This window comes from Microcaecilia unicolor, chromosome 8 (assembly GCF_901765095.1).
Source record: "Microcaecilia unicolor chromosome 8, aMicUni1.1, whole genome shotgun sequence".
Lineage (NCBI taxonomy): Eukaryota > Metazoa > Chordata > Amphibia > Gymnophiona > Siphonopidae > Microcaecilia > Microcaecilia unicolor.
Window position 1 is genome coordinate 226,777,225 of NC_044038.1, and position 26,344 is coordinate 226,803,568.

Here is a 26,344-nt window from a genome sequence, read left to right on the forward strand (position 1 = left end):
TCACGTGCAGATGTCAGATTTATTACACAAATGCTTAAAATCAATAAAACCAAGGCCAAAGATAAATAGTAATAGCCCAATGGAAAAAAGGCCACATGGAATCGAAGTAGTCCAGTAGGTGGGCTAGTCAATCAAAGTCCAACATGTTTCTGTGCTGCTTCATCCCAATACTATAGTAGTCTAGATTTGCACCTAGGAGCCACCCAGCGACTATAATTCTTTAAGGAGAACATCCAAGGTTATCCTGTACATTGTATGAAGCACAAATACTCAGAGCTGTCAGTTAACAGGATGTAACAAGGTTGAGTAAGCTGCAGGTCACCCTAACCACATGTCAGGTTACTGTTAGGAACACTCCTGCTGGTTTAGGGCTTGGAAGCACGTAGATCAGTTTTTGGAAGCTCTGTTGCTGATAGAAGTACTTCAGGGTTTGGTGTTATTAGGAACACTGCAGAGTTTGCTGTTAGAAGTACTTCTGGTGTTTGTGCTATTGGGAGCATTGCAGTCTTTGCTGTTGGTGTTTGGTGATTTAGAATCACTTTTGGCTTATGTGTTAGCTTCCCTTCTTTTTCCTTGTGGCTCCCCTGTCTTCCCTTTTAGTGCTAGGAGCTCTTCTGGTTGCTTGCCAGAGTAGTGCTTGGGAAGCACCGTGTTAGTTGTATCTAGCTTGCTAGAGCAGGGCTTAGGTAGCTGGTTAGTTTTGTGTTTAGCTTATTAGTGTAGAGCTCTGCTTGTAGCTTGGTGCTTAGTAGCACCTGTGTTAGCTTTGTGTTTAGTTCCCTGCTCTGTTAGTTTAGGGCTTAGGAAGTCCCTTTCTTGAGCAGGGCTTAGGAGCTCCTGTTTAGTATAGGGCTTAGGAAGTCCTTTTTGTCAGTTTACTGTTAGGAACACTCCTGCTGGTTTAGGGCTTGGAAGCACTTAGATCAGTTTAGGGTTAGGAGCACTTCTGTTTCCAGTCCTGGTCCCTATGTCATCCGGTATCCAGTAAGTCCTGTCGGCTACTCGAACCCAGGAGCTCAACTTCTGGGGGGCTTAGTAGCTAAGCGCAGGTGAAGCTGTGCGGACCAATCCAGTGTGCTCCAGTCCAGTGTGTTCCAGTCTGGTGTGCTCCAGTCCAGTGTGTTCCGGTCCGGTGTGTGTTCCAGTCCTGTGTCCTCCAGTCCGGGGGATTCCAGTCCATGTGTTCCGGTTCGCTGGGCAGTGCCTGCAGTCCCTGCCGGTGTGCTTACCCAGTGTTGGTTGGTGGGTTTTGCCTGCTGCTGTCGCTCCTCGGCAGCAGCCCAAGGGCTCACGATTGCTCCAGAGCCCGGCCCCGCGGGCTCTGAACCTGAGAACCTGACACCACAAAGCACTGAATGCAGAGCACCAAGTGACTTTTTGGGATCTTGCCAGGTACTTGTGACCTGGATTGGCCACTGTTGGAAACAGGATGCTGGGCTCAATGGACCTTTGGCCTGTCCCAGTATGGCAATACTTACGTACTTATATTTACACCAATTAAAACCTGGTGTAAATCCCCAGGAACAAATTAGGTGCAGATCCCGCTAATTCTATAACAACGCACATACATTTTAGGAATTCCCCCAACCTGCCCATGCCCCTCACATGGCTATGACCCCTTTCTGAATCTATGCAGTAGAATTTACGCGCACCTCTTCTTAGAATACGCCTAAAAAGAAGCATGCATAAATTCTAATTATTAGCAATTAGTGCTGATAATTGCTTATTATTGCCCAATTAGTCTGTATGGCCTTTATCTGATTTATTTCCTCACTTTCTATGCTTTAAACATACGTTACATGTCACCGTGAAACACCTGCATCACTCATGTTGACCTCCTTGGGGGTGGAGGAGCAGGTCCCTGTGACTCTGGGCAAGTCACTTAACCCATCATTGCCCCAGGTATGTAATATGTAAACCACTTTGATTGTAACCACGGAAAGGCAGTATATCCAATCCCATCCCCTTTCCTTAGGATCTCTGGGGCTGACAGACACTATCATTTAGCAATATTGCACTTAAGTCACCTTTCTTGCCACATTCAACTGAGGATTTATTGCATAGGAGCACAGAGCACCTTGATGAAAGATGGTGATGAATGTTTTCCTGAATTGTTTGTACTAGTTAGAAAAGGACAGAATTTCTGAAACTGCTCCCCGGAAAGGAGGAGGAGCCACATTAGCCCACCTACGATCAAATCCTCCCTGTGCTGCTCCAGCCTCAACCTGGGGTGAGGGTTTTAAATCCAATGCGAACTAGAACTGGACTTTCAGACACATCTGTTGGTACCATGAAGACAACATATGGCATCTTCCTGCTTATGGTGGTCATTTCTCTTGCAACAGATCTCATATCTGCTTCGGGAATTTTACCAGAAAGTGAGTATAGTGCTTCTTGTCTGCCATATCAGGTTCAAGGTGGATAACAAATATTGCAGGTATATAAAAAGAAAAGATTAAAAAAAAAAAAACGACCAGCACTGTAAAGCAAACAGGACAAAACCCAGAAAAGAGCAGCAAAAGCAACTGACTATGATTCACAGGAAAGGTGGAAGGAGTTGGGTTCGTTTAGCCTATTAAAAATGTAGGAATATCCTGAGAGCAATTTTCTTCTACAGCAGAGATGGAAGGATGGAGGTTTTATACAGAGGAAGGAGATCAGCTCTCCATCTGCACGAGAGAAAACACAGTCCATAATGAGTCAAATCACAACAGGAGAGGCTGAGGTTAGCTATCCAGCTGTAAGGTATTAATCCGCAAACGAACCTTTTCCGGAGATGGGAAGGCGGTAGAACTAGAGGGCACGATACGAGATTGAAGGGGGGGCAGACTCAAGAAAAATGTCAGGAAGTATTTTTTCATGGAGAGGGTGGTGGATGCTTGGAATGCCCTCCCGCGGGAGGTGGTGGAGAGGAAAACGGTAACGGAATTCAAACATGCGTGGGATAAACATAAAGGAATCCTGTTCCGAGGGAATGGATCCTCAGAAGCTTAGCTGAGATCGGGTGGCAGAGCCGGTGGTGGGAGGCGGGGCTGGTGGTTGGGAGGTGAGGATATTGCTGGGCAGACTTATACGGTCTGTGCCCTGAAAATGACAGATACAAATCAAGGTAAGGTATACACAAAAAAGTAGCACATATGAGTTTATCTTGTTGGGCAGACTGGATGGACCATGCAGGTCTTTTTCTGCCGTCATCTACTATGTTACTATGTTACTAGTAAGGATAGTTCTAGTTTTTGCCCTTTCTAATATTAATATATGAACCTATGATAGTAATCTGCTCCAAAAATAGCTGAGGCGCTGTCTTGGTGGGAGCAATTATTCCCGACGGAATTGTCTCACCAGGACGCTTTGAGGTCCTTTTTTTTGATAATTGAAAATTAACATTGTACTGTGGGAGAAATGACCCAAGTTCAAACTGGGTTTTATTTATTTATTTATTGCATTTGTATCCCACATTTTCCCACCTATTTGCAGGCTCAATATAGCTTACAGAGTTCTGTTATGGCATTGTCATTTCAGAATATCATATACATTTATTGATGAGAGCAGGTTAAGTAAAGGGAGAAGAAAGATTTAAGAGAATAGTAAAGAGGGTAAATGATCAAGTCTAGGATGGGGTTGCTGAAGTGATTCAGCATTTTAGAATTAGCTGATTAACATTAGCACATGGCTATTAATGCAGAAAATCGGTCATTTTCCGGCCGTGGCAAAAAGTAGCCTTAATGAGTGGAAAAGACCTGCTCAAGAGCATGCTAAGGCCACTTTTGGTGGCAGCTTAGTAAAAGGACCCCATAAAACGTGAGCCCTCCAGGGACAAGGAAACAGCTGCTGTACCTGAATGTAACTCTCCTTGAGCTACGAGTGAAAAGGTGGAAGCCAAATCCAAATAAATAATCATTGTTATCTAATATAATAATTTGCTCCTCCAACGTTCCAATGTGTGTCACTGGGATTGTAACCACCTGCTGACGTCACTCCTCCAACGTTCTCCGTCCCCCCTCCCTCCCTCCCAGTTCCATGGGACCCTGGAACTGGGAGGGAGGGACGGAGGGACAGAGGGAGGAGGACCCGGGAAATGGGAGGGAAGGAGGGGGACATTGGAACTTGGAGGGGGGAGGGAGGGAGGGGGGGCCAGGAATGCGAAGGGAGGTGGAGGGGCAGGGGAGAGATGCTGCACATGGATGGATGGAGGGGGCAGGGCACAGAGGGCGTTGCCTGCATATGGATGAATGCAGGGGAGACAGCATAATGCAGGGGAGGGAGGGGACCCTGAAACTCGGAGGGAGGCAGGGAGGGGACGACCCTGGAACTTGGAGGGAGGGAGGGGACGACCCTGGAACTGGGAGGGAGGGGGGATGACCCTGGAACTCAGAGGGCGGGAGGGAGTGGGGCCCTGGAACTGGGAGGGAGGGGGTGGCCCTGGCACACTCTCTCATGCTCACACACACACTCTCTCTCTCTCACAGACACACTCGCACCCAGTCTCACTCTCTCTCTGTCACACACACACACTCGCACATTCACTCTCATACACACTCTCTCAAACATACACACTCCGAGGAAAACCTTACTAGCACCCGTTTCATTTGTGTCAGAAACGGGCCTTTTATACTAGTCTTTTATAAAATGCTCATATGAAATGCATCTCTCTCTGTTCTTTCCAACCAATTTAATTTAATTTAATACAAGCTTCTGTAGCCCACCACTTTCTACCGAACAGCCTTACAGAACAGATTGCAATCAAATTAAAATACAACTACATAATTTATGCCCACCCCCTCCCCCTTAAAATAACAGTGCACAATAACAATCTCCAGAAATCCACGTTTGAACAGTTTTTTGGAAAGCCCCAGAATCAGTCAATAGTTTATATTCCCTACAGGTAACTGGGATTTACTTTTACATTTTATTTCTGTCAGGGTGAGGCATGCAGAGGTTTATATCCTGTTCTGCAACTTAAGCTCCTTTTGGATTTCAGGAAAACCAGGGATTTGCCCGCGGCCACGAAAGATAGCAAACCGCCTTTTATGTCCTTGTAAGGATGAGTGCACACTGGACATCGACTGCCCGGAAAACAAGAAATGCTGCTCTGATAGTTGTGAGAAGGTGTGCAAGCCACCCATTAAAGGTATCCGCCCTTATGAGTGAATTATTCACTGTACTCTCTTTCTGTCCTGTGTGCGATCTGACAATTTTATTTTATTTATTTATTTATTTATGGCATGTGTATCCCACATTATCCCACCTCTTTGCAGGCTCAATGTGGCTTACAATTCATCATGGATACTGGAAATAGCAGTGAATATACATTTGGTTTACAGAGGGTTTTGTGTTACATGGTGGTGGAATACATGAAGGCGATAAAGCAGAAAGACATTATAAGACATTTGTAGACAGTCTGGAAGTTTTAAGATTATACAGTTACACATGTTGATCTTTGTGATATATCTTGTCGAAGAGATAGGTTTGCAGTAGTTTGCGGAAATTGGTCAATTCATAGACCGTTTTCAGGTTACGTGGCAGCGCGTTCCAGAGTTGCGTGCTCGTATAGGAAAAGGTAGATGCATGCATTGATTGCTGATACTCCAATAAATATTAGGAGCTTGGTGAGACTCATGGGATGAATGACGTGTGTTTAATGCTTCCTGCTATCCTCTGCCACTCAAAAGACTTCAACTTTTCAAAGTCCACCGCTTCCCGATTTTTTACTCGCTCCAAAAGTATAAAGACTAGGGGACACTCAAGGAAGTTACGTGGAAATACCTTTAAAACAAATAGGAGGAAATATTTTTTCACTCAACGATTAGTTAAGTTCTGGAACTCTTTGCCGGAGGATGTGGTAACAGCGGTTAGCGTATCTGGATTTAAAAAAGGTTTGGACAAGTTCCTGGAGGAGAAGTCCATAGTCTGCTATTGAAACAGACATGGGGAAGCCACTGCTTGCCCTGGGATTGGTAGCATGGAATGTTACTACTGTTTGGGGTTCCGGAATCTTCTTACTCTTTAGGATTCTGGAATCTTGCTATTCTTCGGGATTCTAGAATCTTGCTACTATTTGGAATTCTGCCAGGGACTTGTGACCTGGATTGGCCACTGTATGGAACAAGCTACTGGGCTAGATGGACCATTGGTCTGACCCACGATGGCTATTCTTATGTTCTTATGAGAAATATCGATGACATATCCCATATCACTGCATGTCATTACTAAATGAAAACAAGGCCTACTGTGACTTACTAAAAGGGCCTCTTTGTTATTATGGGAGCAATGCCGTCAAGAGTGCACCCTCTGTGCAAACTTTTGTAACGAGTGCACACTCTTTCCTGATAGGTGCATGAAGGTTTGTGCATGTGCAATGGTTCATGCATGTGTGCACTATGGAAAAAGAATGGGTACTCTTTCCAAAACTTTGTTCACTATTTGCGAAGAGTGCATACTATTATCAGCAAATTAAAAAACACAAAATGTGTTTTTTTCTTCTCATTTTCATTTAGTAATGACTTGCAGTGATATGGGATATGTCATCGATATTTCTCATAAGAACCTAAGAATAGCCATACTGGGTCAGGCCAATGGGTCATCTAACCCAGTATCCTGCTTCCAGCAGTGGCCAATCCAGGTCGCAAGTACCTGGCAGAAACCCAATTAGTAGCAAGATTCCATGTTTCCAATCCCGGGGCAAGTAGAGGCTTCCCCCATGTGTATCTCAATAGCAGACTATGGACTTTTCCTCCAGGAACTTGTCCAAACATTTTTTTAAACCCAGATATGCTAACCACTGTTTCCACATCCTCTGGCAACAAGTTTCTTTGAGTGAAAAAATATTTTCTCCTAAGGGGTTCATTTTCAAAGCACTTAGACTTACAAAGTTCCATAGGTTACTGTGGTAACTTTGTAAGTCTAAGTGCTTTGAATATACATCTCTATGTGTTTTAAAAGTATTTTCATGTAATTTCATTGGTCTTTGTACTTTTTGAAAGAGTGAAAAATCAATTCACTTTTACTTGTTCTACTGCACTCAGGATTTTGTAGACCTTAATCATATCCTCCCTCAGTCAACTCTTTTCCAAGCTGAAAAGTCCTAACCTCTTTAGCTTTTCCTCCTATGGGGGGAGTTCCATCCCCTTTATCATTTTGGTCGCTCTTCTTTGAACCATTCCTAATTCCACTGTTTTGGTTTTTTTTTAGATACAGCATCCAAAATTGAACGCAATACCATAGAGTAACACAGAGGCATTATAATATTCTTGGTCTTATTTTGCATCCCTTTCCTAATAATTCCTAGCATCCAAAAAAGCATGTGTTGCAAATGACAACCCATCCCTACCTCATTATATACAGAATTATCTGTAAATTGCAGATTGAGCCTGATCAGTAAGTGGTACTTATCTAGGTAGCAGGTGCTGCTATCCGGTTGGTATTTTTAAATATTGGACCAACAGTTTTCAGGAATAGGTCTATATCGAACCAGAAGTTGGTGCTCCCCTTTCTGCTCCATTGCTGCTCTGGACCTCAGAAAATCTGCTTTGTAAGAGCAAAAGACATTTTCTAGAACCCTAGATCTAACACTTACCATCAATGTTCCCTCTAAGCAGTTCAGGAGTCCTCCAACTGCATTGTTGCCAGTGGGTGGTGATGTTTCAATCAAGCATGTTTGATAACAGGAGACGGCATGAGCCTATCTGGCCTATTATGTGGGCTGAAGCCAGAAGGCGGAGCTTGTCACCCTATCAATTTCATTGTTTTGGGTGTACCAAGATGGCAACAGCTGCATTGGGGAGAATGAACCCCTCCTTGGGCGGAGTGGCTGGAGACTGGCTGCAACCTTGTGACATCATGTCGTCTCCTGTTGTGTTTTCAGTCACTAGGGACAAGCAGGTTCCCTGAAGTCCTGCAAAGCTTGCTTGTCCCTCACTATTGAAAATGACAAGACTGTAAGTGGAGGACTCCAGCTCAGCTTAAAGGGAACTATGCTCAGCATGCAAAGTGCCCCTCTGAAGTGGAAAGTGCAAATATTCCTGCAGTGTTAACTGGTACTTAAATTTTGCATTTGTAGTGAAACCTGGTGTGTGTCCAAGGAGAAAATGGGGGAGATTCAGAAGATACAATGACAAGTGCACATCTGACAGCGAATGTGCTGGGAACCTTAAATGCTGTTTTTATAAGGGTGGATATGCCTGCTTGCCTCCCCATCCAGGTAATGCCTGAAGCAATTTAACACCAGTACAGATAGCTAATTAGAAAGGAAACATGGAAATGTTGAGCTATATAAAATGTTTGAGGCGTAGCCTTGTGGTTAGTGCAGTGGACTTTTTTTCCTGGGGAACTGAGTTCAATTCCCACTGCAGCTCCTTGTGACTCTGGGCAAGTCACTTAACCCTCCATTGCCCCTGATACAAAATAAGTACCTGAATATATGTAAACCGCTTTGAATGTAGTTGCAAGAACCTTAGAAAGGCGGTATATCAAGTGCCATTAACAAGATTCCATGCACAATCTCAAAGAGTAGCAACATTTCATGTAGAACCCCAAAGAACAGCAAGATTCCGGAATCCCAAGGAGTGGAAGAGTAGCCTAGTGGTTGCTACTATTTGAGATTCTACATGGAATGTTGGTAGTGGAGGAGTAGCCTAGTGGCTAGTGCAGTGGACTTTGATCCTGGGGAACTGGGTTCAATTTCCACTGCAGATCCCTGTGACTCCTGGGCAAGTCACTTAACCCTCCATTGCCCCTGGTACAAAATAAGTACTTGGATATATGTAAAACCACTTTGAATGTAGTTGCAAAAACCTCAGAAAGGTGGTATATCATTTCCCTTTCCCTTTCCTTATGTTGGCAATTGCAGGCATGTGCAAAGTATTATGTATCAAGTACTCTTCTTCCATTCAAAACTGGAGCTGCTTGAACTTAGCTCATGGACTGTAGCTAGAGATACATAAGTTTGTGCATGGTAAATGCAAGACAGAATTATACGTCGTGGACCATTGAAAGATTTATACATTAATCCCCTAATTCTGTAAACTCATGGGAACAATTTGATGCTTAACCCCAGATTCTATGTAGTGCCTGCATATCTGGGCCTATTCTGTTTTGTGCACACAACTTGCAAGCCAATCAGTGCTGATAATTGGAAGTTAATAAGCAATTATTGGTATTAATTGGCAATAATTAGAATTTATGTGTACTAGCCGCTAAGCGTATTCTATAATGTAGGCCGTGTAAATTCTACTGTGTGGATCCCAAAAGGGGGCATGGCCATGGGAGGGGTATGGGCGTGTCAGGGGTGTCACTCAGATTTATGTGCGTTGTTATAGAATTTGGGGAAATGTGCCTATCTTTAGGTGCAGGTATTTAAACCAGGTTTTCACTGGCGTAATTGGCCACACCTACATATAGGCACGCTCCCTGGCCTATGCGCTATTTCTATAAAGCACATCTTAATGTACATGTGCTTTTGAGAATAGCACTATATGTGTTATTCTGGCATGTAAAACACAGGGAGGCAGGGAGGTGCTTGACTAGAGATCTCTCCCGCACCTTTCTACAGTTTTCGGTTACATTCCCTTGAAAAAGCCATAATGGAGAAACGTGGCTCCACATCGATTTTAATCCCAAATCACTATAACACGGGGGTAAAGGAGTTTAGCAGCAGCGGATCAAGTTTCATCATAGAAATTACATAAACCAGTCAAGATAAGTGAACTCATTTACTTACTATCGATATCACAACTGACCGCAGAACAGCAGTGTGTTTTAATGTGACAGGAAGGCAGGCAGGGTCAGTGCTGTGATGTTTGGTTGCTGTTTGCTAACTCCGTAACATATGGTTATTAGGCACAATAGCAAAATACTGAGCACTGCATATAAAAAAACAAAAAAATAAAGCACACTTAATAAGATATAGGAGTATATACTGGTGCAATTGTTGAATTTATGTAAAACACTCCACCAGATCCAATTCACTCAAACAATCCAGGACAACCCCAACACAACAGTGAATCTCAATACGAACACTTCCAACTGTTAAAGTGGAGGTTTTTTGACCAATGATTAATATTCTTTAACTGCGTGCATATGGCATCGCTAATAATCAAGCAATCTTTTCTATTGCGAAATTTGCCACAGTTTTTATGAGGTCTTTTTCCTCCCTTATTTTTACATTTTGATATATAAGGAAGAGTTAGAAGTATTCGTATTGAGATTCACTGTTGTGTTGGTGTTATTCTGACACGCCTACATTTTAGACATGATTTATAGAATCTAGCATGTCACCATTTTAGGTTGTTTGCATGAAATTTAGACCATTAAAGTGTACTGTGGGTTTGTAGAGTCTGTTGATCACTGGCAAAATGTATTTGCAAAATGTTCATTTCACTTTTCGCATGTCCTAAATGGAAATTCACTAACCAGGCAACCCTTTGCCAAAGTATTGTTGCAGTTTATAAGAAAGCTGCTCATTAATACAAAAGGAAATACTTTTTAATTTTCTGATGTATTTTCAGTAAGGATAGTAGGAAAGAGCACAAGAATATGTTGTCCTACCCACAGGTCTCCTGGAGATGCTGTTGGAACACAGCTGATATTAGGAAAAAGGTTTGAGCAGCACAGACAGTGACCACTTTTCCACCAGCCTCTGTGCCCCTCAGGACTCCGTCTACTGCTCAGCTTACATGTTTCACTTGGGGTTTTTGGAAAAGTCAAAGGAGACAACACAGTGAGCATGAGAAAAAAGATGGAAAGGGGGGAACATTTTGACACATGCTTAACTCAGGATTGACCTTCCAACCCATAATGCATCCCCAGGCGCCAAGGACTAACTTATTTGTTGCTTTCCCAACTCTAAAATTATAAAATATAAGTCAATATTCACCAAAAGATTCTCTTATTTAGGTACTAAATGGTAGAACTCACTTCCGAAGGAAATAAGATTCGTCAACAATTACCTGACCTTCTGCAAATCTCTAATAAATTTCCTATTTAAAACGTTTCTACTACAAGATGTCAAATAGTATCGATCAATAATGTCTGGTTACTATAATTCTTCACTTGTCTAACACATGCCTACTTAGTCTTGTAATTCACATGATCCTTATAATTCTGTAGATTGTAATGTTTTTTCATTGAACTGATGTTATTTTTTTCAGATAACGTCGGATATAAATGCCAATACATAAATAAATATATAACATTCTCTGTTACAGAGGTACCTGGATTTTGTCCCCCTAATGTCCTCCCTCCCGGTGTAGTGGCCACTCCCTGCATTGCAAAGTGTCTGATTGACAGGAACTGTGAAGAAGGATCAAAATGCTGCTCTCTGGGCTGTACACGAAAATGCCGGCCACTATCCAAAGGTATTCAGACATAATTACAGAAAGTATTCAAAAGACTAGAAGGTCACTAGCAAATGCAGTACCTATTATATCTAAAAAAAAACTCTAATAGCATGCTAATATTCTTCAATATACTTCCATATTTATTTATTACATTTGTATCCCACATTTTCCCACCTATTTGCAGGCTCAATGTGGCTTACATAGTACCGTAAAGGCGTTCGCCAATTCCGGTATGAACAAACACAGTAATGTTGTGGTAGAATAAGGTTTGTGTGTACAGACACATTAAGGAAACGTAGAGAGGAAGAGTTATTAAATGTCCATTACGAGCTTTGGTTTCGTTGTGTTGCAGGGTACAGGCATTTAAGTTGGGTCGGTAGGGTATGCCTAATAAAGGATATGGAGGAAAGGCTTCAGTTAAATGCCTGTGGGCCCCTTTTACCAAGCTGCGGCAAAAGGGGGCCTGCGCTGACGTCAGCATGTGTTTTCCATGAGCGCCAAGGCCCCCTTTCGCCGCAGCTGGTAAATGGGAAGTCTCGCTTTCCGACAGGAAATGGCCAGGCGGCGAGTAAAGCAGTTGCCGCCTGGCCATTGTGGGGGGAAGCCCTTACCGCCACCCATTGAGGTAGCAGTAAGGGGTCCCACATTAACCCGGCGGTAACCGGGTAGCACGCAGCACTATCCAATTACCGCCGGGTACACGCCAGTTCTTCAAAAATAAATAGACTTTTGTAGTGCCGGAAATGACGGCACGCTAGGGGGGGGGGGGAAGTACCGCAGGGCCCGCTGCGGTAGCCCGGTGGTACATAAGTACATAAGTATTATTTTTCAGCGCACCTACAAAAAAAAATGCCTTTTAAAAATTTTTGCCGAAAATGGACATGTGGCAAAATCAAAATTACTGCACGTCCATTTTGGGTCTGAGACCTTATCGCCAGCCACAGACCTAGCAGAATTTGGGCGGTAATGACCTACGCGCGTCAGATGCCACTTGGCACACTTCCGCTACACGTGTCCGAAAATAAAAAATATCTTTCAGATGCGGGTAGCAGATGCACGCCAAAAATGAAATTACCGCAACAGCAATGTGGCAGTTGGGCGGTAACTCCATTTAGGCGTGCGTTGGGCGCGCGTAGACGTTTACACAGCTTAGCAAAAGGGGCCCTTACTGCACTAAATACCTATATGTTTAGCCAGTGGCAGTCAGCGTTCAAAGAATTCAAATTAAATTAACCTGACCAGTTTATGTCTTTACTATAATTTTTCTGTGTTGCAGATAAACCCGGATTTTGTCCGCGTGATTCAATAATATGTATTCAATCATTTTGTCCCCTCTGCACAAGTGACAGCGAGTGTCCCGGAGAGGAGAAGTGCTGTTATTTAAACTGCAGGAACCAATGTACAAAACCTTTAACGGGTAAGAGTGATTGGAATGCTTTGTTGAGGTTTTGTGCTGGATTCAGAAAGATTTTTTGCTCCTCTTTGGTTTAACTTTGATCTTTATTGACCACAAGGCATAAACGAAAAGGTCTTTCTCTCTCCTTCCTCTAACACTATGAAGAAAAAGTCCCATGACAGACAGAGAACTCTGGGATCAGAGAAAATGCAGGCATTGGATTGATATGATGGTATTTCTGTAGTCTAGGCATAGTGTAAAAAAAGTGGGAGAGTGACCAAGGATACCAGAAACTGGAGGATGTTCGGTAATAAACAACTTTATTAATAATTTGAAGACTCGACACAACGTCATGTTTCGGCCGTCAGGCCTGCATCAGGAGTCTGCTTTGCACAGTGCTGCGGAGCAATAGTGATGACAAACCTTTGGAGTCTAGGCGTATACATTTGCTTCCTAATGAAATGAAAAACAAAAATGTAAAAACTGTTTCATTTGATTTTGCAAGAAATTAGAAGAAGTTCTGTGTTTTACTGGAGTCTTTCACCTTTTAAAAACACATTAAAAAAAATCTATGTTATGTATTGGTACCTCCAAGCAAACTTAGTGGATCTTAAGAAGAATAATTAACATATGTGTAATAGAAACATAGAAACATGACGGCAGATCAAGGCCATATGACCCATCCAGTCTGCCCATCCTCTGTAACCCCTAATTCTTACTGTTCCTAAGCGATCCCACATGCTTATCCCATGACACAGTCCTCGACTCCACCACCTCCACCGGGAGGACATTCCACGCCTCCACCACCCTTTCTGTGAAATAATACTTCCTTACATTACTCCTAAGACTATTCCCTCTTAACTTTGTCATATGCCCCCCCCTCATTCCAGAGCTCTCCTTCATTTGAAAAAGGCTCTCTTCCCATACATAAATGCCCTTGAGATATTTAAATGTTTCTATCATGTCTCCTCTCTCCCAGCTTATACATGTTGAGGTTCATAAGCCTGTCCCTATAATTTTTGCATTCAAGCCTGCTTACTAATTTCGTAGTCACCCTCTGCACCTACTCCAGCCTGTTTATATCTTTCCATAGGTGCGGTCTCCAGAACTGCACGCAGTACTCCAAATGAGGCCTCACCAGAGACATATACAACGGCACTATCACCTCCTTTTTCCTGCTGGTCATGCCTCTCTTTATGCACCCAAGCAACCTTCTGGCTTTGACCGTTGCTTTTTCTACCTGTTTGGAAGCTTTAAGGTCATCAGACATAGTCACCCCCAAGTCCCGCTCTTCCTTCATACACTGAAGCACTTCACCCCCTGTACCGTTCCCTCGGATTTTTGCGACCCAAGTGCATGACCCTGCATTTTTTGGGATTAAACCTTAGTTGCCAAATATCGGTCCATTCCACCAGCTTCGCTAGGTCCTTCCTCATGTCATTCACACCCTCCAGGGTGACCACCCTGTTGCAGAGTTTAGTATCATCTGCAAAGAGACAAACCTTACCAGACAGCCCTTCCGCAATATCGCTCATGAAGACGTTAAAAACAGCCATCCCTAGGACCGATCCCTGCGGTACTCCACTGACGACATCCTTTTCTTCAGAGCGAGCTCCATTTACCGCTACCCTCTGTCTCTTACCATTCAACCAATTTGTTAACCCAATCTGTTACTCTAGGTCCCATACCGAGGGCACTCAATTTATTTATCAGTCGCCTGTGCGGAACCGTGTCAAAGGCTTTGCTGAAATCCAAGTATACCACATCAAGCGCCCCTCCCACATCCAATGGTTTGGTCACCCAGTCGAGGAAGACAGTCAGATTCGTCTGACACGACCTGCCACTAGTGAAGCCATGCTGCCTCGGGTCCCGCATTCCATGTAGTTCAAGAAATCTCACAATCCTCCTCTTTAGAAGCGTTTCCATTAGCTTACTCACCACCGAGGTCAGACTGACAGGTCTGTAATTCCCAAACTCCTCCTCCTTACACTCCACTCTTGTGCAAAGGAACTACATCCGCCCTTCTCCAGTCCACTGGATGTTGAGTAATGGTGAAGAGAGTCTGATTACTTATACTGTGGAGCAGCATTTCTTGGAGACATCACTGGGTGTCAATGTGTGACAAAGGATTTTCTTTAGTTCCATTTGCAATCTTGGCTGCCTGTGAATAACAGGCACTGAGCAGTTTTGTTCATTCTGTTCTGTGACTCTGGGCATGGTTAAATGTTGAGATGATTTGTCATTTTCTTCTGTAGAGAGGTGTGGTAGCCGTGTTAGTCCACTTTTAAAGGTAATCAATAGAAATAAAACATGGAAAAGAAAATAAGATGATACCTTTTTTGTTGGACATAACTTAATACATCTCTTGATTAGCTTTCGAAGGTTGCCCTTCTTCCTCAGATCGGAAATAAGCAAATGTGCTAGCTGACAGTGTATATAAGTGAAAACATTCAAGCATTACTATGACAGTAAAATAGATACCATTGGAGATTCTACATGGAATGTTGCTACTATTGGAGATTCTACATGGAATGTTGCTATTCCACTAGCAACATTCCATGTAGAAGGATGCGCAGGCTTCTGTTTCTGTGAGTCTGACGTCCTGCACGTACGTGCAGGACATCAGACTCACAGAAGCAGAAGCCTGCGCGGCCACATTGCTGATCTACAAGGGCCGACTTCTACATGGAATGTTGCTAGTGGAATAGCAACATTCCATGTAGAATCTATAGAAATCAAACAAAATAAAACATGGAAAAGAAAATAAGATGATACCTTTTTTATTGGACATAACTTAATACATCTCTTGATTAGCTTTCGAAGGTTGCCCTTCTTCATCATTTTCTTCAGAATCTTCCATTTGAAGGTCGTGGGATTTCACTAACCACCTACAACAATTTTATTTCTCTACCTCTTCTGTTTCAGATAAACCTGGCCAGTGCCCAATAATTGATCCTCTTCAGTCCATTATACCGCTGTTTCCAGCCCCTCCCGAGTGTTCCAGTGACTACCACTGTCCAGCTAATAAGAAATGCTGCCTTCATGAATGTGTACCACCTGTATATCAACATGGTAATAGTCTTTTCCAACTTTCAGAGGATGAGTATGGAAAAAGGCCGTCTCTGAGGACAGAGAAGGGAAAGGCTGAAGTGTAATGAATCAGGGGTTGAGTATACGCTAAGAGGTTGACATTCAGGGCTCCTTTTACTAAGCGGCGGTAAGCCCAATGTGGGTTTACCGTTCGCCATACAGAAAGTATTGCTGGGCTACCACCCCTAGTGCGCTGTCATTTCCTGCACCTACAAGGGCCCTCCCTCAGAAATGGCCAAGCGGCAAGTGCTTTACTTGCCACCCGGCTATTTCCTGTAGGAAAGAGAGACTTCCCTTTTACTAGCTGTGGTAAAAGGGGGCCTCGGCGCGTGTGTTAAACACGCACTGAAAGCAGCGCTGGCGCCCTTTTGATGCACCTTGGTAAAAGAGGTCCTCAGTGTGGTTTAATTAATTATTTATTTGTTACATTTGTATCCCACATTTTCCCACCTATTTGCAGGCTCAATGTGGCTTACATAGTACCGTAGTGGCGATCGCCAGTTCCGGTATGAACAATTACAAAGTGATGTAGTGGCAGAATAAGGTTCATGTGTAACAGACACAGTGGGGAATCGTAGAGAGGAAGAGTTGTATTGAGTCCATTACGCTCTTTGGTTTCGATTGTGTTGCAGGGTTCAGGCATTTAGGTTGGGTCGGTAGGGTCTGCCTTTTTGAACAGGTTAGTTTTTAGTGATTTCCGGAAGTTTAGGTGGTCGCAAGTTGTTTTCACGGCTTTTGGTAATGCGTTCCATAGTTATGTGCTTATGTAGGAAAAGCTGGATGCATAAGAGGTCAAGAGAGGCTCCTGTCCACTTAAGCACACTGAGCTGGCCATTCACTAATATTCAGTGGCACTAAACTGCGCAGGGTCGCTGAATATCAGCTCCGAACACCCCCGGAACAATCTGGGCAGTGCCGGGACAATCCAGTGGTGCAGTCGGTGCAGACCCAGGAGATATGCAGGGTATCGATAATATCCAGTACCTGCGTACCCAGTGCACTTTTTCTAGCGTAAAAGGTGCCGGTACTCAAATGTCAGGCCACCACCCTTCATGGGTGGGGTGATCACTGAGGGATCCACCCCACAATAGCCAGGCCCCCTGCAACCAGTCACAGAGTCTATGACAAGGCAGAATTGATGTGTAGGGGCTGAGGTCTTTCATTAAAAGTTGGGGACCGTGGATCAATTTTAGCAGACAATGAAAAAGGTGCCAGTACCCCCTCAAAAAAAGCCCTTTGCGGACCTAACTGGGCAGATAGGACCTGGCTCTGAATTGACTATCCGGGTCTAAGTCATCTTGCAGCTCTCAGCCACTTGAAAAGTGCTGTCTACCGGGGGATGAATTTGCCTGGTAAAGGATAAGGAACTGGACTGGAAGAGATAGGGGATTAATTTAGCACAGTAGCAGATTTGAATTATGGGCGCCCATAGGCAACCTCAAGAAGGAGGAGGAAGAGAAGGAGGAGGAGAGGAGGAGAAGGCTTCTTCCCAGCTTTCCTCCTCCCCCCACATCTCTCCCCCTGCTCACATTCTCTCCTCTCACAGCATCCCCCTTACCTCATGGCTGTTATACAATAAAGGTGATGGTTTGCTGAAGTATTGGAAGGTTGGTGCTGCATTGGTTCTCTCAAGCCTTCACGGGGTTTACTTGATGGTTTACGAGGGAAGAAGGAGATGGCATCTGTGTTCTGATCAATTGTCTATTTTGGTTTAATTGTTGTGCTATGGCTTCCCCTTCTTTGTGTGTCTTCCTTTACCACCTGTCCGCAGAGGTGCAAAGATTACCTGAGTGAACTGTGCCGTAGCCAATCCAAAATAAAATTAAACACAAATAAATCAATACAGTCCATAACTCATGGTAGGAATCATTATTGTGTGCCAAATTCTGCATTAAACACCTAATGGGAAAGTTTATGTAGATAATATAAATAATCAATTGGGTTGAGGACCTTTGAGCATTCGGATTAAGGTAGATACTATTGTTATAAAGGTTCTCTATAAAGTGTGGCTGTTGTCGAGCAAACGAACAAACTCCCAACAAGAAAAAGTTATCAAGACTGTTTTGAGGAAAAGGCCTCGAGAAACCCCGTGATCCTCCAGAATATGAAGGTCACTTGGGGTTGGATTCCTTCTTCATCATTGGCCAGAAAAACCTCTTCAGTCAATTTTCAACAAGCTATCAAGTAACCTTAAACACAGGTAGCTTAGTTGGGCGTGAATCTCTGTGTTCTCTTTAAATTAACTCTCCAGGTCCAGTTTATGTAGATACAGGGATGGGAAATGGGTGGGTAGCCTAGAAGTTAATGCTTGTTACTGTAACACACATTAACTATACGTCAGGTTGTTACAATGCATATTTTAATTATACATCCAGAGATGTAGCTAATTGCTCCCAAGGTAACTAATGCTCTTATTTTGTGTATCCAGTATCAAAGTACAAGCCAATCAATTGTGATTGCATCCGCACTGTACATTTTTTTTCTTATAGATGGACAATGTCCACAGAAGCCTGATTATCCGAAGTGTACCGAGGTAGACCCAGCTGTTGACTGCAACAGCGATGGCGACTGTGCGGAGGATGAGAAATGCTGTGATTACGGCTGTAGGTTCCAGTGTATGCAGGCCTTGAAAGGTGTAGTGTATTTCCACGAAAGGGTTTCTACTTGTTCATTCTGGAGCTCGATCAAAGAAAGCTTTCCTGTCTTTGGTGATATGCAGAGCTCACACTTCTGGTCCAAACTGAGGTTTCTTTCCTAGTTAAAGACGTAAGGGACCAGTCTGCTGTTTTGTTTTTTGTACCTGTGCTCCAATACTGAAGCTAGTCTGGTGCTTACCCCAAAACTTGCCCATTTCAAAAGAGAACTTGCTACAGAGCTGAAGCGGTGAAAAGAATGTTTTGTCTCTCTCATCATTACCTCAGAACTGGAATGGGATACTCTAGGTATGGTTGGAGGATTAGTATGGAGTCCTTTTAGATATCAGTGTAGGGTTCATATGAATCTCCTTTTGGTATCGACGCAAAAGAAGAATTCTGCAGGAGCTTTGAATTTTTCAATTTGTAGAAGTCTTTATTACTATTACTACTACTACTACTTGACATTTCTAAAGCGCTGCTAGGGTTACGCAGCGCTGTACTATTTAACATAGAAAGACAATCCCTGCTCAACGAGCTTACAATCTAAAGGACAAGTGAACAGTCAGTCCAATAGGGGCCGTCAAATTGGGGCAGTCTGGATTTCCTGAAAGGTAAGAGTTAGGTGCCGAACGCAGCACTGAAGAGGTGGGCTTTCAGCAAAGACTTGAAGACGGGCAGGGAGGGGGCTTGGCGTAAGGGCTCGGGAAGGTTGTTCCTAGCATAGGGTGAGGCGAGGCAGAATGAGCGGAGCCTGGAGTTGGCGGTGGTGGAGAAGGGCACTGAGAGGAGGGATTTGTCCTGTGAACGGAGGTTTCGGGCGGGAACGTAAGGGGAGATGAGGGTAGAGAGGTAGTGAGGGGCAGCAGACTGAGTGCATTTGTAAGTAAGAAGGAGGAGCTTGAACTGAATGCGGTATCTGATTGGAAGCCAGTGAAGAGACCTAAGGAGAGGGGTGATATGGGTATAACGGTTCTGGCGGAAGAAGTCTTTATTAACATCCAAAAGAAATAACACAGATACAGTACATAAGTGCAAAAGCCCCCCCCCCCCCCCCCCCCCCATCAGGAAACAGTTTTGGATTAGCTAAAGAACTATAAAAAGTAACATGAGAACACTTCTAGTCTTTTATAAAGGTACAAGTAAAAAAGCCCCGTTTCTGATGCAAATGAAACGGGGGGCTAGCAAGGTTTTCTTCTGTGTGCATGTGGGAGTGTGTGTGTCCCTGCCCTCTGCCCTCTGCCCTCTCTCCCTTCCCCTGTGCTCTCTGTCCCCTCCCCCCTCGAAGTCGAGTCCTTCAGTGTTTCCTGCTGTGCTGTGTTTGTGTTACAGAGATAGTGAGGGCTTCTGCCCCCTCCCCCCTCTGAGTCCTTCACTGTTACAGAGAGAGCGATTTGATTCCGTGCTTTGCTCTGTTTTCCTTCACTGTTTGTGTTACAGAGAGAGCGAGGGCGGGGCAGACACTCATGGGGAAACCGGATATCTCTCCCCCTTCACACTTCCGGCTGGAGGCTGGTGCCTTTTATATATAGAGATTACAACCCCCTATACAATCTTCCCCAACACAAAAAAACAAAAACAAAAATCATCCCCCCCCCCCCCACACACCCCTCTCATCCCACTCTGCTCCCTTTCTCTTTAAATGTACTAGAGGATAGTCCAAGAACTGAGATGCTCAGCAAAATAGATGTATAACACAAATGCAGCCCCCCCCCCCCCCGCCATACCCGACACAAACAAAAGGAACAATGAGTTATGAAAAGCTCCCAAATGGCCTCCGATTTGGAAAGTGTATGATTCTGACCAGCCACCGAGCGTTCTGTGTTGCAAGTGTACCAAAGGTTGTTCATCTGCAGAAATGAGATTATCCCTTCCAGCTGTGTGTTTACGGGATTTCTCTACTGAATAAAGTTGTTTTAATGGTGAACAATAAAGACAGAGACAAAAAGAGGAAAGTTCCCACAGGCAGGTAGATGGCAAAGAGCAGCGGTGACGACCAAGTAAAGGTTAAGCCTACGAGTGATGACCACGGAAATACAAATCCTGGAGACAATATCATAAAAACTTCTTTATTGAAGAAAAGACTCAACACAACTGTTGTGTTTCGGCCTACAGGCCTGCATCAGGAGTCTATAAAAACATAAATCAAATAAATCTTTGAAACAAATACATATACAGAATCAAATAATCAAATAAAACATTCAAATAAGTAATAAATATACAATAAGAGGTCAACATATAATAAAATACAACAATAAAAATAATGATAATAAATAATGATGAACGTAAAGTCTGTAAGTGACGTATACACAGATTATGCATATGTGGGATGTTATATCATCACCAAAAAATTACACAAAATGGTCGTTGACCTTTTATTGTATATTTATTACTTATTTGAATGTTTTATTTGATTATTTGATTCTGTATATGTATTTGTTTGAAAGATTTATTTGATTTATGTTTTTATAGACTCCTGATGCAGGCCTGTAGGCCGAAACACAACAGTTGTGTAGAGTCTTTTCTTCAATAAAGAAGTTTTTATGATATTGTCTCCAGGATTTGTATTTCTGTGGTCAAACATCCCACTTTTTACCTATATATGTGTTTTCCCGTGGGGCGTTCGAGTTCTCCGCTTGATTGCGGATTTTTTTTTAAGCCTACGAGTGTCCAGCAACAACATTGATATATCACAGATCTGGTCCTCTTGCACATATGGATTGCACTGAAACACAGTCATGTTGGGTCATTATCAGTACCTTGAATCAATGAATTGTCATAATTGGACATACAATAAGGCCTTTGAACCCTGGTGGACTTTTGAGCTGGGGTTTTTTTTGTCACTCCTCCCCTTTGTCATCACTGCTGCTCTTTTCTATAAAATCAAGACATTTCAGGTCTGATTTGTCTTCTGGGTGGAGAAGTAGCTTAATGGTTAGTACAGTGAGCTCTGAGCTGAGATCCTGGGGAACCGTGTTCAATTCCCACTATAGCTCCTTTTGATCCTGAGCGAGTTACCTAACCTTCCGTTGCCCCAGACACAAAAACTTAGAGGTCCTTTTACAAAGGCGCACTGAAAAGTGGCTTGCAGTAGTGTAAGGGCGGGTTTTGGGCACGCACAGAATCATTTTTCAGTTCACCCGAAAATTGACGTGCGGCATAATCAAAATTGCCACGCCTCCATTTTGGGTCTCTGACCTAGACCTAGCGGTAAAGAATTTGGGCGGTAAGGACCTACACGCGTCAGATGCCACTTGGTGCGCGTCCAAAAATAAAAATTATTTTTCAGATGCGCATAGCGGATGCACGCCAAAACTGAAATTACCACAAGAGCCATGTGGTAGTTGGGCAGTAAGTCTATTTTGGCGTACGTTGGGCACGCGTGGGCGCCTACGTGGCTTAGCGAAAGGGCCCTTAGATTGTGAGCCCACTAGGGACAGAGAAAATACCTGCATATAATGTGTACAGTGCTGTGTACATCTAGTAGCACAATAGAAATGATATGCAGCAGCAGTAGTAGTACACAGTGCCGTAGTGAGGGCGGCTGACATCCGGGGCGGGTCACCGCTGCGCTCCCCCCCCCCCCGGGTGCAGCACGGCACCCCCCCCCCCTTCGGCGCGCACCCTCCCCCCTCCGGAGCACATTCTGACTTGAATTAGGAAGCGAGGGGGCCGATCCGCCCCCGAGTGCACGTCGCTGGGAGCTGTGTCGGCTCCGCTGGTTCCCTGCTCTCTCTGCCCCGGAACAGGAAGTAACCTGTTCCGGGGCAGAGGGAGCAGGGAACCAACGGAGCAAACACACCCCCCCAGCGGCGTGCACCCGGAACGCACCGCCCCACCACCCACCCCCCCCCCCTTCCTACGCCCTCAACTCACCAGCATGAGGGTGGCATGAAGGTCCATTGCTCCTCCTGGGTCTTCCTTCCCTTCAGTAGGGATACATGGTCACACATACATACTCCACACAGCTGTGTACAGACAGACAGACTCACCTTCAACAATAGACTCTGCTCTTGCAAAATGCATCTCATGAAACAGTGAACGCTAACGATTTAGTAATCAGACAGCTCTGTTCAGAAACTGTAATGTGAATCTGTTTCTTTTTCTTCCAGAGAAACCTGGTGACTGTCCACCAATGATTTTCCTGTGCATTTTCCCTCTTCCCGAGCCTCAGTGCAAGTGTGACTTTGATTGTGCAAAGGAGGAGAAATGCTGTTCTCTTTGTGGATTGAAATGTGTGAGGCCAAGAGAAGGTGGGGTGCCAGCTAAATACTTTGTCTACCTACCACACATCTGTCTGATATCTTGAAGGGCTTTTCTGTACTTCCATACAGAATACTCAAACTTAGGTGCAATTTGGGTTGCCCCCTCCCAATGTTGCAGGAGCCAGTGCTGAATTTTTCTCTCCCGCCACTGCCAGTATAACTTTGCTACCCTTTGCCCTCTCCCACCCCATCCCCAAACTAAGTAGGCAAACTATATCTATGCTCGAACCGCAGGGCCGCACTTTGGGTTCAGGACTCACCACAAATTGCAGCCTCATCTCCTGCTATGGCTGGCAGGGATCCCCGAGCCCTGCCAGCGGAAAAGATCTTCCACCAGCGGCCTGGTAGTTGGTGGCAATTTCCAGGGCTGGCTACTGCTGCATTGCCTGCCCCCCCCCCCCCCATGAAAACTGAGCATATGTGGATGGGGGAGGGGTAGAGCATGGTAGCAACCCACAAGCTGATTCAGGCAGAAGAATTTAATCTGATGGCAGGGTTTGAGAATCCCTGCCAGCAGAGGTACGTGGGAGTCCTGGGGCACAGAGAGCAAGGCAGGGGTGAAGAGTGAGGGGTGGGGCAAGGTTTTGTACCCTCCCCCCAAAAAAAATTTAAGGTCTGGCTATGTGGCTGGCTCAAACCCAGTACTCTGTGCATCCAAGCATATTAAGTGCCTTTTTCTACCTTTTGGATTGATTTTCTTACCTGTCTGACATATTTTCTTAATCTCAAACTCTTGTATATAATTAACGGGATGCTGGAGTCAGCCTACTACTGATCCAAAACTTTCCATGTTTCTGTTGTATCTGTTCAGGTTCATGAGGATAGATGAGCTGTTTAAATTGATCAAAAATGTATTTACATAAAAAACAAAACCAACAACAGGGAAGCAGAAAATTGGAGCAAAGCTTAAAAATCATATACCACAGTATTTCCACTGAACTCAAAGAGACTCTTATACCAATCAGTGGTAAGGTCTCAGACCCAAAATGGACACACGGCAATTTTCATTTTGCTGCACGTTTATTTTCGGCAAAAATGTTAAAAAGGCATTTTTTTAAAGGTGCGCCGAAAAATGATTCTGCGCGCTCCCAAAACACGCATCTACACTACTGCAGGCCATTTTTCAGCGTGCCTAAATTTGCAGTTACACACAAAAACCCTTAGGTGACAAGGTACAGAATAGCACCTAAACGTGCTTACACGCATTCCTGCTATTTCACCACCATATTTTGGCATGCCATTGCCATTGTGGAGGGGAAGATGTGCACCAAATTATGATTTCCACCTTTTTACCATGCTTATTTTACCTGAGAATGGATTTTTGTTTTTCTGATCAGTTGCTCAGTGCTCAAAAATTGGAACAAGAAGTTATGGTCCAAAAATTAGGACACTGACTAGGAAGCATTAATTTTAAATTTGATTAGATTTATTCATTTCTATTCTGCATTAAAAAAAAAAGCAATTGCCCATGTTGTATTGCTCTGGTATTGCAGCCTGCTCACTTGATCACCACAGACTGTTCAACGAATAAAATACTACAGATTCTTTTTGGATTCGTATTGGGTAAATGAAACTCTTTATTCAAATGGAGAGTGTATAAATCATTATTGCTTCAGTCTATACAATGATTAAGAAATATACACGCTGACTGAGTCAAATTAGGAGATATGCACACTAGATTAAACCATCTAACTAAAAGAAAGCTATAAAACATATATATTTATATATATATACATACAACACTGGTCATCATCCAGGCTCTTATCATCAGCTGGAGGGACCCGGTTCACAGCGAGAGCTAGGAGCTTCAGACCAGGAACAAACCCTCTGCATGATACGTCTGCCCACAGATGAACCCCCGCTCTGCTGTGACAAGCCCTCCCTTTTTATTAGGCTCTGAGCGCATATTCATAGCTATGGAAAGTTACAGCTAAGGAAAATTACAGAGTGCTTACTGTGGGAACATGGTCACATGCTTTCCAAAGTCCAGGTGGCCAAGCTGGGCCCGGAAAAACAAGTGCCATCCTCCCCTTCACATACCAAATTAGTTAGAGCTGTGTCTTATCTTCTGCATTCCAACTTATTTTTGTATTTACAAGAGAAGTTACTTTCGGTCAAAGACAAGATTTCAGAGTGTATTATCGGACAAAAGCAGGTTGAAAAGCAATCCTTTAAGATAACACTTAAACAATAATTTTTAATCAGAATTACATCTAATCAACAATACAGACCCCGAGTACACTGGTCGTTCAAGACAGGGTTGAAAAACAATCTTTTAAATACATTTCCATTACACATGTGAATAGTATCAATGTGCACAGTTCCTTCTATTCTATCTCCTTTTTGAATACTAGAGAAACCTGGAAAGTGTCCAAAGCCAAGTTATATCCACCCCAGCGACTCTTCCGGCTTCTGTGATCATTTCTGTAAAGTGGATGGCGACTGCCCGTCAAACAAGAAATGCTGTGATGAAGGGTGTGAGAAAGTCTGCAAACCACCCGCTGCAGGTATTACTCATTTTATTCCAGTTCTTTTTAGGAATCGAGCTCATAAAATCATTTTTTTTATTTTTCCTACATAGGTACACACCACCTTGTTGGATAACTCTAAGCAGTATAGAGAGAATTTTTAACATAAAATTACAATGATAACATAAAAGTTATATCAAATCAAAACTTTAAATGTAATACGGAACTGGCACAACGTCAGCTTTAATTGAATCACTGACGCCAGCATGTAAATTAGCTTTTGAATGAGTAACACAGCTCACAAAAAATATCCATGTGCTGCTACTGTCATAGAAAGTTAACTACATCTCAAGGGTGTAACTAACCAACTCCCCCACCTGGAGCTCTGCAGTCTAATATAGGTGGCGATGTTCCAAGGGTGCCTTGAAAACAAGGCCCTGCAACCTGCTGCTGCCCCCCCCCCCCCCCCCCTCCACAATGTCTCTGGTAGTTCATGAGGGCTATGAATAGTCCACTGCAACCTCCTTCTCCTCCAGACTGAAAACCACCGAAAAGTCGCCCTTCCTTTGGCAGCTGTCGTTGCAGTCAGGGGATGTCATCGGAGCCAGGTGCTGTAGCAGTTTCCCTTTGCAGCAGAGGGAGCTTGTTCTTTTGCCCTCGTCACTTTTTGCTTCTTCACTGCTACTCATGCTAGACAGGGAATAGACCCTAATACGAAATGGCACTGTTCCAGCCAATTTTGTATATCAGTGCAATATACAGTGAATGGGAGTGGAGAAAAAGCCCTCAGAAACCTCCAATATAGTGCTGGTGGTTTAGTGCGAGGTTATATAGAATTTATCAAGATATAACTCACGCAGCGTTTCTATCATAGGGCAAAAAAACTCTCTACTTCCCAGACTGTTATTTAAGTCTCAAGGTTCTACACAAAATATAATCGATATTAAGGTAGTATTTCTTATATTCTCTGTATTTAAACAACACACAGGATAAAGTAGCACTTAGCTTATAATTTAGATCTGCACTCTTCTATAACCGTTCGACGGGGACCATTTTCAAACTTATGCCTCCAGCTTACATTTTTGACTCAACATCACAGAAAGCACTCCGTTCCTGACGAAGCCATATTTCTAGGTGAAACGGCGGTCCCCGTCGA

The 26,344-nt window shown here is 43.7% G+C and overlaps 1 protein-coding gene across 1 annotated transcript in view; it reads left to right on the plus strand.

Moving 5' to 3' along the window:
• The first annotated feature begins 2,290 nt into the window (after positions 1 to 2,290).
• Positions 2,291 to 26,344, plus strand: part of LOC115476892 (balbiani ring protein 3-like) — a 48,967-nt gene continuing 24,913 nt past the window's right edge. The window contains exons 1-6 of the mRNA XM_030213465.1: positions 2,291 to 2,378; positions 4,982 to 5,131; positions 15,658 to 15,804; positions 18,312 to 18,455; positions 22,568 to 22,708; positions 25,075 to 25,227. Coding sequence (XP_030069325.1) covers positions 2,291 to 2,378; positions 4,982 to 5,131; positions 15,658 to 15,804; positions 18,312 to 18,455; positions 22,568 to 22,708; positions 25,075 to 25,227 — 823 coding nt within the window. The remainder of the gene's footprint in view (positions 2,379 to 4,981; positions 5,132 to 15,657; positions 15,805 to 18,311; positions 18,456 to 22,567; positions 22,709 to 25,074; positions 25,228 to 26,344) is intronic.